Below are 14621 nucleotides of genomic sequence, written 5' to 3'. Positions count from 1 at the left end.
ACTCCTACGGTAGTGCTCCCTGTTTAAGTCCAGATCCATGTATAGGGGTTAAAGGCAATTTTTTTTAAATTTTTGCCTTCCACTTTGTTTTAATTCCTCAATGTGTTTTTTGATACTATGAAGAATGCTATTTTCTAAAATCTAGGCGTTCAAAGCAATTTCAAAAGTGGTTTCTTACTCCAAAAAAAATAAGTTCTGTAAATGTAATTGAACACTTGTTAATAAAACTATAAGTCTTCTATCATCCTAAAAAAATGTTTGAAAAATAAAAAAAAATACGGTAAATGTTAGTTATTACCTATTTTGTGTGGTATCACTATCTGTTCTAAGAGCATACAAATGGAAAAATTGACACTTAAAAACCTTTCTAAATTATTTGTTAATTTTTTTGGTACTTTCAAAAATAAATGTAAAATATATCAACCTAAAATTACCAGAAGTGTAATGTATAACAGAAAAAATCTCAGAATCACTGGAATCAGAAGTCTCCAAAGTTATCACCTCATAAAGTGACATGTCAGAAATTAAAAATGGGGCATGGTTAGGAACAAAAAACCATTTGTGGAGGAGTCATGGGATCATTACAAGAAAATAATTCTTACTGAGACCTTGTTTATGGCTAGGATGATGATAGCCATAAGGTGCATGGGGAGTTTGTATCTAAAAGTGGATGCCTGGGTCAAATTAATTAATTCAACTATACTCTATGAGTGGGTAGTGTATTATAAAAGGGGATGCCCAGAAAAATTCAACAAAGTATGGAGCTTGTGGAACTCTTCTCCCGACACACTCACAGAGGCTTAAACGCAATCATTGTGATATTGATAGATCCCTTTGGGCGTTAGAATGCTGTCCAGCGGTGCATTGACACTGATATTTAGATGCTATGTAGCGGTTATTGTTATATTTTGTTTTGTTTAGATTATTTGATCGGATTGATTAAGTTGTTTGAATACTTAATATAAGCCTGTTAAATGTGTAAATGCTAGGGGTATAGACAACAACACTATTTTATTCTAGGTATAGCAGGCATGAAAATACATGACTGTACTACTATGTCTCAAATGTCACCATCCGTGTACTTGATTGATTCATGATGTACAAATATCAGTTGTACCGTGTTTGAGTTGTTAATAAAAACGAAGTTTAAAAAAAACAAAACAAAACTGCGAAAAGTGGTAAAATCAGACTATTTTTGGCACTAACTATTGTAGTCAAAATCTGTGACTATCGATAATAACAAATCTACTGAAATAATCAAACTCAACCGTCTTTATTCAGCAGTAAAAATTAGTAAAAATGTAACATCCAAAACAAGAACGTATAATCGAGGGGGGAGAACTCCAACACTAAACTGGAGTAGCACTCATTTATGATGGACCATTGGAGCTGCCATGAGTCCTGAATAGTGATGAGCTGACCTGTGGATATTCGGGTTCACCGAACTTGCATGGAGTACAAAAAAAAAAAAAAAGTTCATTTTGGGAATCAAACTTGAACCTGGACAAGGAACCACCTACAAGTCTATGGGGACCCAACTGTGCTGTAAAATGGTCATAGTAAGGGCTAGTGGACTGCAACAGAGCCATGTGACAGAGCCATTTAAATCCCCGACACGGTAAATCTGTACTCACTGGCCACCATTGGCGTGATCACTGTGAGCCGATGGTTATCATGGTAGCACAGGGTCAAGTGAGGACTCCTGTAGCTAGCATGAGTCACTTTCTCTTTCATCTGGCCACCTGCTGCCAGTGACAAGAGGTGAGTTTTTCTGCTGATCTCGGCTGTGTAGCTGTGATCAACAGAAAATAATGAGCGATCACACTGCTGATCCTTATAGTCCCCTAGAGGGACTAGTAAAATGAATAAAAAAAAAGTTATAAAAAAAATTTAAAAAAATTAAAAACCTAAAAGTTCAAATCAGCCTTCTTTCATCCCATTGAAAAAGGGTTAAAAAAATAAAAAATATACACATATTTGGTATTTGCGAGTTCAAATTGCCCGATCTATCAAAATATAAAATCAATTACTCTGATCGGTAACCGGAGTAGCGGTAACAAAAAATCCAAACGCCAACATTAAGTTTTTTAGTCGCCACAAATTTTATGCAAAATGCAATAACAGGCGATCAAAACGTAGCATCTGCACAAAAATGGTACCATGAAAAACGTAAGCTCGAGACACAAAAAATAAGCTGACACTGAGCCATAGATCCTGAAAAAATGAGAAGGCTATGTGTTGCGGAAAATGGTGCAAAAGTGTGCCACTTTTTTGGGACAAACTTTAGATTTTTTTAACCCCTTACATTAAAAGTAAACGTATGCATGTTAGGTGTCTACGAACTCGTACTCACCTGAGTTATCACACCAACACATCAGTTTTAGCATATAGTGAACACGGTGAATAAAATATCTCAAAAACCATCATGCAATTGCACTTTTTTTTTAGCAATTTTTCTGCCATTTTCCAGTACAATATAGGGTAACATTTATGGTTTCATTTAAAAGTACAACTCATCCCACAAAAAACAAGCGCTCATATGGCAAGACTGACAGAAAAATCAAAAAGTTACGGCGCTCAGAAGAAGGGGAGCAAAAAACCCCCAGAAAATCGGCCGGGGGTGAAGGGGTTAACAATTTTGCCCCATGTAACCTGTATTCCTAGTTTACTCACACAGCCAGGATTGAGTTCCACCACAGACCACCGAATTTTAAAAAAGGCCCCTAAATAGCCTCTTTGTCATGATTCGTGTCAGGCTCAGAGACCACTGAGCCATGACATGTATCTCTCCCCAGGGCTATAGGCCATGTGAGGGGCTTATTCCTACCTGCCTCGTTTCGGTGGGCAGAACGTTATATTCTTGTGCTGCCATTACTGGAACGCTGCCAGTAATAGTTTGTGCTCTGCAGCACGTGAGTCTGGCTCCCATTAGTGTTCCCTGATCCATCCTACCTCCCAGCTACCATCCTGACCTATGCCATCCCTTAACCGCCTGTCTGTCTTTCACCCCCTTGACTTCCCAGTCCCATCCTGTGATTCTCCCGTCCTGTGTCTCTCCTATTCCTGCATCTCCCTGTACTGTCTGTCTGTCCAGCCTCTCCTGACTTCCCGTTCCCATTCCTGTGTGTTTCTCTGATCTCCAGGCCTCTGACCTTGCTTTGTTTGTACTTTACTTCGGCTCCACTTCTCCCTCCTGACATTGGAGTGACTCTTCCTGGTTCCCGACCTTCAGCTAGCGCCTGACCACGTTTTGCATCTCCCCCTGGTTTCTCACTGACATCCTGGTGCTGACTTGGCCTGATGACTAAAATTTCAGTGCCCCTACAAGAGCAGTGTGACACTCTTTAACCGGTTAACCCTCACAGCCAAGATTGCCCGAGATCCACCACAGAGTACCCAATGTATAAAAAGGCCCCTAAACAACTTCCTTACCCTGTTGACATTCACAGCTAACATTGCATAAGATCCTCCACACAGGAAGCCCCCAATTTTAAACAGATTGGTCAAAGAACCCCAATCAACGGAGTGGTCAAAAAACAGAAGTGACAGGTGTCTGACTTGTTGAGGCTCACACTGCTTTGCACGTTTTCAAGGGGGTGATGTTGAAGAAACATGCTCATTGTCCTCAGGTGCCAACTCTGCACTTTAAGCAGAGCACGACTTCTTAAAACTTTTTTTGCATTTAAAAAGTTTGTAGTTTGATTTGGGATTAAGCTGGCGTTACGCCAGCTAGACTTCCTACTGTCAGTTCCAGCCATTTTGCCTTTAAAATTTTAAGATTGCCTCTCCAAGAAACATGTATAAAAAGGCCCATACGGATTCCCTCCAAAGCTCTGGTGTGGTGGGTGATTTCTCAGAATGGCTTTTGTTGGTTCCCCCTGGCTTGGCTGAGGTTAATCGTGCAGGTGTTACACTGACTGGATTTGGAGGACGTGGTGGAAGCGGAGTAGGAGAAGGAGGCAACATGGACAGAGAAATGTGCTCCAATCCTCAGTGGTGTTAGTGTGCCGCCCCCACGTAAGTAGCCAAGATTGCCCTAGATCCAACACTTTCGCACAGTGCTGTAATACAGATGGTTTTCAGAGCTCCGCAACACTGTGCCTGCTGCAGTATAGTTACAGGATTGTGACAGATTAAGCTTACTATATCTGGTGCACAGTGACTACTAATTTTTTTCTTTTTTTTTTAACTGAAGCCATAGACCCGGCTGCGCACTGGCAACAGGTAGAATTTTGTTAAAACCTAAGGCCACAGAGCCTGCTGATAAGTAGAGGTAGCTGCACAGTGGTAAGAGGAACTTTTTTTGTGACAAATTAAGTGGACAGATCCTGATGCATAGTAGCTATAGCTTTAACTTCTTCACCCCAGCCACTAAAACACCCTAATGACCGGGCCATTTTTTGCAATTCTGACAAGTGTCAGTTTGACAGGTTATAACTCTGGAACGCTTCAACGGATCCTAGCGATTCTGACATTGTTTTTCGTGACATATTGTACTTTATGTCAGTGGTAAATTTAGGCCGATATTTTTTGCGCATATTTGTGAACATTTCGGAAACTTTGCAAAAATTTTGAAAATGTTGCAATTTTCAAACTTAGAAAATGTATACTTATAAATCTGAGATATGTCATACAAAATAGTTACTAAATAAAATTTCCCACTTGTCTACTTTACATCAGCGCAATTTTCTAAAAAAAATTTTTGCCTAAACAATGGAGCTCCCCCACAAGTGACCCCATTTTGGAAACTAGAGCCCTCAAATAATTTTTCTAGATGTTTGGTGAACACTTTGAACTCCTGGGGGCTTCACAGAAGTTTAGAACGTTGAACCGTGAAAAGAAAAACATTTTTTTTACCACAAAACTGTTGCTTCAACTAGGTAGCTTTTTTTCACAAGGGTATCAGGAAAAAAATGCACCATAAAATTTATTGTGCATTTTCTCTTGAGTACGCAGATACCTAATATGTGTTGGAAATCAAATGTTTGGGCACACGGCAGGACTCGGAAGGCAAGGAGCGCCATTTGAATTTTTGAGTGCAAAATTAGCTGGACTTATTAGCGGATGCCATGTCGGGTTTGGAGACCCCTTGAGGTGCCTAAACAATGGAGCTCCCCACAAGTGACCTCATTTTTCGATACTAGAGCCCTCAAATAATTTTTCTAGATGTTTGGTGAGCACTTTGAACACCTGGGGGCTTCACAGAAGTTTAGAACGTTGAACCGTGAAAAGAAAAACATTTTTTTTAACCACAAAACTGTTGCTTCAACTAGGTAGCTTTTTTTCACAAGCGTATCAGGAAAAAAATGCACCATAAAATTTATTGTGCATTTTCTCTTGAGTACGCAGATACCTAATATGTGTTGGAAATCAAATGTTTGGGCACACGGCAGGACTCGGAAGGCAAGGAGCGCCATTTGAATTTTTGAGTGCAAAATTAGCTGGACTTATTAGCGGATGCCATGTCGGGTTTGGAGACCCCTTGAGGTGCCTAAACAATGGAGCTCCCCACAAGTGACCTCATTTTTCGATACTAGAGCCCTAAAATAATTTTTCTAGATGTTTGGTGAGCACTTTGAACACCTGGGGGCTTCACAGAAGTTTAGAACGTTGAACCGTGAAAAGAAAAACATTTTTTTTAACCACAAAACTGTTGCTTCAACTAGGTAGCTTTTTTTCACAAGCGTATCAGGAAAAATGCACCATAAAATGTATCGTGCATTTTCTCCTGAGTACGACGATGCCTCATATGTGGTGGAAAGTAATTGTTTGGGCGCATGGCGGGGCTCAGAAGAGAAGGAGCACCATTTGACAGCAAAATTGGTTGGAATCATTAGCAGACGCCATGTCATGTTTGGAGACTCCCTATGGTGCCTAAACAGTGGAGCTCCCCCACAAATGACCCCATTTTGGAACTAGACCCCTCAAGGAATTTATCTAGATGTTTGGTGAGTCCCTTTTGCCCCCAGGGGCTCCACAGAAGTTGATAACGTTGAACCGTGAAAATTATTTTTTTTTTTTAACCACAACATTTTTGCTTCAACCAAGTAGCTTTTTGAGCATAATTGAGCAGGGATGCCGATCAGTTATGTGCATCCCTGATCAGCGCTTGACGGTACGCACGGACGGATGCGATACAAAAAGCGTTGGGGATACGGAAAAAAAAAAGTCCCGCCGAAAATTGACTACGGATGCAGATACGTTATCTGCATCCCTGATCAGCGCTCGGCGGAACGCACAGACGGATGAGGTATAAAAATGGAGAGGAGATACAGGAAAAAAAAAAAAAAATTATACTCACAGGACCCAGAGGATTAGCAGGAGGATCACTGACCAGAGGAACTGCAGGAGGAATAGAAGGCAGCGAGATGGAAAGCTTTACAGGAGCAGCAGGCAGGAGGTTGGACAGCTTATCAGAAGACCCAGGAAGGACCCAGCGATGGAGGCAGATATGATCGAGCCAGTGAAGACCTCGGACGACCCGGTGAAGACAGGTAAGAGGACATCGGAGAGGGAGAGCAGATGGAGAGGGGGAGGGAGAGACCGGAGAAGTAGAGGCAGAAGCAAAGAAGCAGAATAGAGATCACGGGGGAGGCAGGCAGATTGCGGGGGGAGCAGATCGGGATGTCTGGGGCAGACCGCGGGGGGGCACAGGCAGGGGCCATCACGGGAGCGTGCAGGGGGCCATCAGGGGGAGCCATACTCACCTGGAGCGACAATCGAGCAGCGGCGTGGTACTACAAGTACCAGCCGCTGCACGCTGCAGACATGTTGGGGGAGGGCTTCCAGACCAACACAAGCCAGGGGAGGGCGGTCACCTCCAGATCAGACCACCCCACTGCACATTGATTGTAGCGATTGCGCGTCATAGCACGATCGCTCCAAATCAGTGCTGCAGGGGCTGGGGGCCACCGTGTTTGAGCTCCAGCTATGATCTGCTGCAGCACCTCATAGCAGGATCTCTCAGAATCTCACTGGTTCAGGCATTGTTATAGCCAAAACCAGTGCAATCGATGTGGTTGGCGGTTCAGATTTGAACAGCCAATCATAACGATCGTCGATGGGGGGTGGCGATGCCACCCCCCTGGGGTCAAGCAAAGGTCCCCTGCTGTAAGAAACAGCAGGGGACATCATTTGAAAGCCGTTGTTATGGCCACAGCAATCAAATGAACTATAGGCAGTAAAGTTACGTCCCTGGTCATTAAGTCACATTAAAATAGGACGTAACTTTACTGCCCGCGGTCATGAAGGGGTTAATTTAAAAAAAAAGCCACAAACCCGGCTAGAGAAGGGCGAATGTATTTTATTATTTTAATATTTTTTTTTAAATTATTTTAGGTTTTACCTTTGTTTCTGAACATTACTTACATAAAGCTCTAATCCCCCCAAAACTTAAAAAAGGAACCTAGAGAAGGACAAAGTAGGATCAGGTGGACGTGGGAACATGACCAGCTTTCAGGCCAGGAATCCAGCCACAGAGCCCTATTTCTACTGCTCCTCTTTCTCCCGTGCCACCACCTCGTCCATCATAGCCTTTAGTGTTTTTTTTCACCAGGGATAAAAAACAGTATAGAGATGCTGATTATGGCATTATCAGCGCTAGCCACGTTGGTAGAATATTCAAAGCAGCGAAACACGGCATTCAGGTCCTGCATGGAGGCCCACTCGTTGGTAATGAAGTTGTGTTTGTCCACAGACCGATTTTGCCATGCATGCTACAGCTGAAACTCCAGTATTGCCTGATGTTGCTCGCACAGTCTCTCCACCATATGCAAAGTCGAGGAGGTGAGCGGGAAGGCCGAAAGGCAAGGAGCATTAGGATGAGAACGTCGAAAGTGCCCACAATTTCAGCAAAAGCTCTGACATATGTGGGTAATTTTTGAGGAAGCTCTGCACCACCAAATTTAGCACATGCACCAAGACCTAGTGGTGGCCGCACACTACCAGGTAGGGCTTCAGGTTCACCGACAACAGCCACTTATCTGTATGTTGTTTTATGCCAGTCCATAACTTCTGCGCGGTGTGCGGTTTGTCCCCCAGGCAGATGAGTTTAAGAATGACCTGCTGTCGTTTAGTCCTGGATGTACTAAAGTTAGTGCTGCAGGTTTTACGGTGACCAGATGTGGAGGAAGCGGAGTAGGAGGAGGAGGTAACACTGACCGACAAGTGTCCAGCAATCCGAGGTGGTGGTAGGACATGTGCTGGAACGTCTTGCGCCTCATGCCCAAATGCCACTACGTTTATCCAGTGTGCAGTCAGAAAGATATACCATCTATGCCTGTGGTTACATGATGCAGTAGCAGATTTTGGATGAATTGCACCTATCAATCTCTCTCACTCTAATAGCATCCTGTCCCTACGTTAATCAAAGCAAACTAGCTGCACGACTCCATTTCTGGCCTTTACACAGGCCGAGTCACTGAGTGTGCTGGCCAATCAAAGCCATTCCAATTCTGCCGTGGAGTATCTTTCTTAGAATTATCCTTACCCTACGAGGCGAAATCTTGTATGGATCCTCAGACTGAGTAAATTTGACAGTCATTTTGTGTTTCTTCCATTTTCTAATAATTGCTGTAATAGTTGTTGCCTTCTCACCAAGCTGCTTGCCTATTGTCCTGTAACCCATCCAGGCCTTGTGAAGGTTTATAATTTTGCTCATGGTGTAAGTAAACAGCTCTTTGGGTTTGGCCATTGTGGAGAGGTTGGAGTGTGCTTAATTGTGTAAACAAGAGTCTTTTAAACAGGTAACAGGTTGAAACAGGTACAATTTATACAGGAATTGAGTGCAGACTAGGGGAGCTTCTTAAAATAAAATTAAGAGGTCTGTGAGCCAGAATTCTTGCTGGTTGGTAGTTGACCAAATACTTATTTCATGTAATACAATGCAAATTAATTATTAAAAAAAATCATACAATGTGTTTTTTGTGGATTTTTTTATATTCTGTCCGTCACAGTTGAAGTGTACCTATGATAAAAATTACAGACCTCTCTAGTCTTTGTAGGTGGGAAAACTTGCAAAATTGTCCGTGTATCAAATACTGTATTTTCCCCACTGTATCATGGCGTAGGTGAAATGTTTTTTTGTGTATTTAATCAATGTTAAAAGAAATTAAAAAGTCAGGATAAAGGAAAGATCTGTTGTTATTGCACAGAAATTCACACTTGACTCTCTCTCTACATTTAATATTGTTGATCAGAAATGCAAAGTTTAGCCAGAAAGTTTGGACCTGGTCTTGTAGGGATCATATGAGCATATTCAGCAGCACAAAAGGGAGAGAAGGTAGATTCATCTTATATGATGACAGGATTGTATGAAGGAAACCGTGTCATTACCTTCCGCTTTTTCTTAAAGGCCCATCATAATACAGTACTTTTCTTCAAGTGATTTTCTAACTTCTCAGTACATTCTAGGTATGCTATAATTTAACTTTGAAGTTTACAGATCTGGGCAGGTAAGGGTCAGCATCTTCTAATTCCAGGAGGTAGGTGCGTCCTCCAGGTTGTAAGCTCTATAGAAGAAGGGCATTCAGTGCCCAAAGTAATTTGAAAAATTCCAAGTGGAAGAGAATGTTGCAGTCTAGCGGCAAATTGGTGATCACATGATTATATGTCTGGACAACACCACCAATAAAGTAGCCACAGACGGTGACTGAGAAGAATCTGTGACTTCTCTGCATTTAGTGATCACTACTCACCTGGGTAGCCATATGTAAGAATCTCCTCTTTACACCACTCCTCACCTCTCACATATGTCTCTGTAGTATTAATATGGGTCAGATCTTCACCCTGAAGCAAATATTGTAAAAGTTACAGACAGATGGAGAAGTCACATCTATGATCAGCTCTAATCCTGCCATCTCCACCGCTCTCATTATTCAAGTATAAAACATATAATACTGGTGGATAAAACAAGACTGAGCACAAGACCTTCACAGCTGTCTGTACAGTGAAGGAAATAATTATTTGATCCCTTACTGATTTTATAAGTTTGCCACTGATAAAGACATGAACAGTTTATAATTTTAAGGGTAGGTTAATTTTAACAGTGAGAGATAGAATATCCAAAAGAAAATGCAGAAAATCACATTGTATAAATTATAAAAATTAATTTGCATTTTGCAGAGAGAAATAAGTATTTGATCGCCTACCAACCATTAAGATTTCTTGCTCCTCCAGACCAGTTAGATGCTCCTAATCAACTCGTTACTTGTCTTAAATTGTCACCAGTATAAAAGACTCCTGTCCACAGACTCAGTCAGTCAAACTCTAACCTCTACAACATGGGCAAGACCAAAGCGCTATCCAAAGATGTCGGCAACAAGATCATAGACCTGCACAAGCCTAGAATGGGCTACAAAACCATAAGTAAGACGCTGGGTGAGAAGGAGACAACTGTTGGTGCAATAGTAAGAAAATGGAAGAAATTCAAAATGCTCGTTAAGTTCCACTGCTCAAGAAGGCACATGTGCAGGCCAACTGAAATTTGCCAATGAACACCAGGATGATTCTGAGACTGATTGGGAAAAGGTGCTGTGGTCAGATGAGACAAAAATTTAGCTATTTTCCCTTAACTCAACTCGCCATGTTTGGAGGAAGAGAAATGCTGCCTATGACCCAAACAACACTGTTACCACTGTCATGTATGGAGGTGGAAAGATTATGTTTTGGGGGTGTTTCTCTGCTAAGGGCAAAGGACTACTTTACCGCATCAATGGGCCAATGGATGGAGCCATGTACACCATAAAATCCTGAGTTACAACTTCCCTCCCTCCGCCAGGAAATTAAAAATGGGTCGTCGCTGGGTCTTCCAGCACGACAATGACCCAAAACATACAGCAAAGGCAACAAAGGAGTGGCTCAAAAACAAGAACATTAAGGTCAGGAAGTGGCCTAGCCAGTCTCCAGACCTTAATCCTATATAAACCTTATGGAAGGAGCTGAAGCTCCGAGTTGCCAAGCGACAGCCTCAAAATCTTAATGACTTAGAGATGATCTACAAAGAGGGGTGGACCAAAATTCCTCCTGACCTGTGCGCAAAAAACCTCATCCTCAACAACAAAAAAAGTCCGACTGCTGTGCTTGCCAACAAGGGTTTTGTCACCAAGTATTAAGTTTTGTTTGCCAAAGAGATCAAATACTTCTTTCTCTTTGCAAAATGCAAATACATTTTTATAATCTATACAATGTGATTTTTTGGATATATTTTTGCTATTCTATCTCTCACTGTTAAAATTAACTTACCCTTAAAATTATAGACTGTTTATGTATTTGTCAGTGGGCAAACTTACAAAATCAGCAAGGGATCAAATAATTATTTACTTCACTGTACATCATAGGGAAATTTCATGACACCTTCTCTCCATCTACCTGATGATCCTGAGGAACATTGGGATCTTCTTGTTTACAGTACTGTGGGAGAAGAGGATGGGAACATCTCTCTGGTGTTGTCCTCTCACTGGATAGAACTGGAGGAGACACATACAGGGACTGAATTCATTCCTTACATACAGGTAATTATAGGCCGTGTGTATTTAGCCCTGTCTATTACCTGGTGATGTAAGGGGTTGGGGAACCTCCATCATGACGTCCTTGTACAGATCTTTGTGTCCTTCTAAATACTCCCACTCCTCCATGGAGAAATAGACGGTGACATCCTGACACCTTATAGGAACCTGACACATACAATGATACCGTCACGCCCCGATCCCTTCATAAAGTTACTGCATAATGTCCCAGCAGTGTCACCTCTCCAGTCAGCAGCTCAATCATCCTGTAGGTGAGTTCTAGGATCTTCTGGTCATTGATTTCCTCATGTATCGGTGGGTGAGGTGGAGGTCTTGTAATTGGGCTCAGGGGTCTCCCCCATCCCTCAGACCCAGGGGCTTGACAGTGATCACTAGAGGTCTTCTTCACTACTGTGTAATCCTGGTTATAGAGAGACACAGTAATAAATCTCACTACAGACATTTCCAGAGTCCTCACCTCTCCAGTTCTGTCCATCTGTTATTCCCATAGATAAGAATGATGTAATGTGACATAATCAGAATCTCTCACCTCTCCAGTAAGCCGGAAGAGGATTTCTAGGGTGAGGTGTAAAATCCTCTCCACCATCTTGTCCTTGTCCATATTCATCCTTAAAGAAAATTTGAAAAAGTGTCAGAAGATCCACTGAAAGGATCCAATATTGAAGGGACTTAAAGGAGGAAAAGATGACGATGTAACATCATAAAGAATCCTGTGTAATAACACTATTTCTGGAGACAATAAAAAACAACATATAGAGATTGTATTCTCTCTTGTCCCATACAGACTGGATCATAAGTTGAATTGCTTCCAATCGTTGGCTATTTTGGCCACTGCTTTGGCAACTGAATTTGATGTAGGAATCACAAGTCTCTGTATTAACTGGGACTCACCAGGAAATACAGAGACTAGTGGGAGAGACAAGCATCGTGTCATATGTTTGGTTCAAACCCTTGAGACTGTGTTTTCTGGTCGGCTTGTCTGTCAACTGAGCCACAGCACATACATCTTTTCTCTGGATGTTTATTATCTGCTAGCCTTGATTTAGTCTTTAAGGTTAACATGCGTTTTTATTTACATATTCATCTGTCTAGTCACCTTTTGGCTATAAATTCCATCCCAATGCTGGTATTTCCTGATGTTTTTGCCAGTTAGTGAAAGACCAGCTGGGGTTTTATCTCTCTGCTTTTTAAGCTTTTCACTCTGCACCTATCTTCTGTTTCTAGTTAGGAAGTACGGGGCATACTCTCTAGCAGTACACATTTATCCTTTTATTGGGATTTCATGACTTATTTTAACTCACTCTGGGAACCCTGCTATCTCAGCACTTTTTCCTTTCTGTAGGTATATTCCTCTCTGCCCTTCCCTCCTGTTCCTTAGAAGGAACATGAAGCACTTGATGGCCGTTCAGTCAGCATAGGTCCGAGTTACCATAGTTTAGTCCCAATGTCTAGTCTGTACATGAACTGGCTGGGTCGGCTGCAGTATTTTCAGTGTTTTACCTGTTTATCTCATGTGAGCTGACAATGCTGTGGTAATTTTATTATCTTACAACATTCTATTTACCTTTGAAGGTTCCCGTACAGAATAGACTAAAGTTTCCTGAAACCGCTGATTTCAGTTGGAATTGGTTGACTATATAACATGTGTGGTGGCCTAAAGAAAGATGATGTCAGATGATAGAAGGATCTGGCATACCAAATTTCAGAAGCCAATTTGTTTGTTCTGTGAAGCCCCACGGGTGTTGTGTCGGTGCATTACCTTCAGGGACTCCACTCGGCTGGATCTCGTCACAGGTAGGGAATCTTCTATTTGTCGTGACGCCACTCTCAGTATTGCGGTCAGTGGGGACCGCCACTGCAGGTTGAGGGACGCCTGGGGCTGATGGTGAGTGCAGTTAGTTGGAATAGCCTCCTGAGAGTGAGGCAAGCCCCAGGGCCCTATGTAGGTGCGTAGTACCACAAGGCGCAGAATAACTCCACACACGCAGGATGTCTTTCAGGGGTTTTACTCACTTCAGGTGGCAGGGTGAGTAACCCGGGCGTAGCTGGGATGAACCAGGCGGGAACCAGGTATCCTTCAGGCTGACTTCTGATGGTGACTACCAACTCGCCTTCCTTAGCCCTTGGTGATTTGGGGTAACCCCGACTTTTAGTCCCTATGGGGGTCACCCAGGGAAGTTGCTGAAGCCTCTCTCCCCTTCGATTGCCGTTTGCTTGTTGCCTGGGCCAGATCACTCCAGCTGCTTGCCTCCTGTGAACTATGGGCCCTAACTGTGGCTACGTGGCTGCGGCTTTTAGGTGTTGTGGTGTGGGCTTTGAGGGCCCCACACCGGCAGGTTTAGCAGGGAAAGGTGGATCTATCCCCGCTCCGGGATCTGCCGCCCGTTTGGGCCTGGTTCTCCCTAGCAGTCTCCTTACTTCCCACTCTGTGCTCTCTCTCTAGCTGGAGATGGGTTTCGGGTAGCCCTCCTAGGTGACCGTTCTCCCCCGTCGGTAGCCACTGCGCGGACGCTGTCAGACTACAGCAGCCCAGGGGAAGGGGTCAGCTCTCCTCGGAGCTCCCTGGACTCTGCTCTGAACCGGCTCACATCTGGGACCTTCACTGCTGCTCCTGTCAGAGCTTCACTTTCCTGCTCCTCACTCCTCCACACTCTGCTGCAGACTGTTTACTCCTCCTTCTCTTTTCCCTTTTGTGCCTGCCTACGCCACCTAGCAACCAGATTCTCTTACCACACCCCTTGAGAGGAGATGGAGGCTTTTGGCCCCCTCCACTATTCCAGTGGAGGCGAAGGCTTTTCCCCCTCCTGGGATCCCCAGGGGTCCTCTCATAGGTACATGTGTGAGACCTGATCACTATGCGCCTGTGTAGTCACACCTCGGTCAGCCTTCTGGATTACCTGTATTGTACTGTCCCCAGCATGGGTGCAGTACTCAGTGGTGCCTGACCAGGTCAGGGGCGCCACAGTTCTAGTTGGAGATAATCTTCCACTACAGGAGTCTGCCAACTACTGTCTCATAGGAACCATGAGAAATCCTGGCCGAGTAGAACGGTTATGTGTATGGGCAGTTAGGTGAGAAGCCGTCAGATTAATGATT

General features: G+C 43.2%; 1 protein-coding gene across 1 annotated transcript in view; it reads right to left on the bottom strand.

Annotated features, from left to right (window-relative positions):
* Positions 1–14621, bottom strand: part of LOC142312957 (uncharacterized) — a 210455-nt gene that overhangs the window by 176999 nt on the left and 18835 nt on the right. Inside the window, 5 exon segments of the mRNA XM_075351946.1 lie at positions 9696–9786; positions 11368–11465; positions 11549–11672; positions 11746–11925; positions 12055–12133. Of these exon segments, the coding sequence (XP_075208061.1) occupies positions 9696–9786; positions 11368–11465; positions 11549–11672; positions 11746–11925; positions 12055–12132 (571 nt within the window). The 5' untranslated portion in view covers position 12133.

The sequence above is a fragment of the Anomaloglossus baeobatrachus genome, chromosome 5 (assembly GCF_048569485.1).
Source record: "Anomaloglossus baeobatrachus isolate aAnoBae1 chromosome 5, aAnoBae1.hap1, whole genome shotgun sequence".
Lineage (NCBI taxonomy): Eukaryota > Metazoa > Chordata > Amphibia > Anura > Aromobatidae > Anomaloglossus > Anomaloglossus baeobatrachus.
The sequence above is the reverse complement of the archived record's forward strand: the minus strand, read 5'-3'. Positions and strand labels throughout refer to the sequence as shown.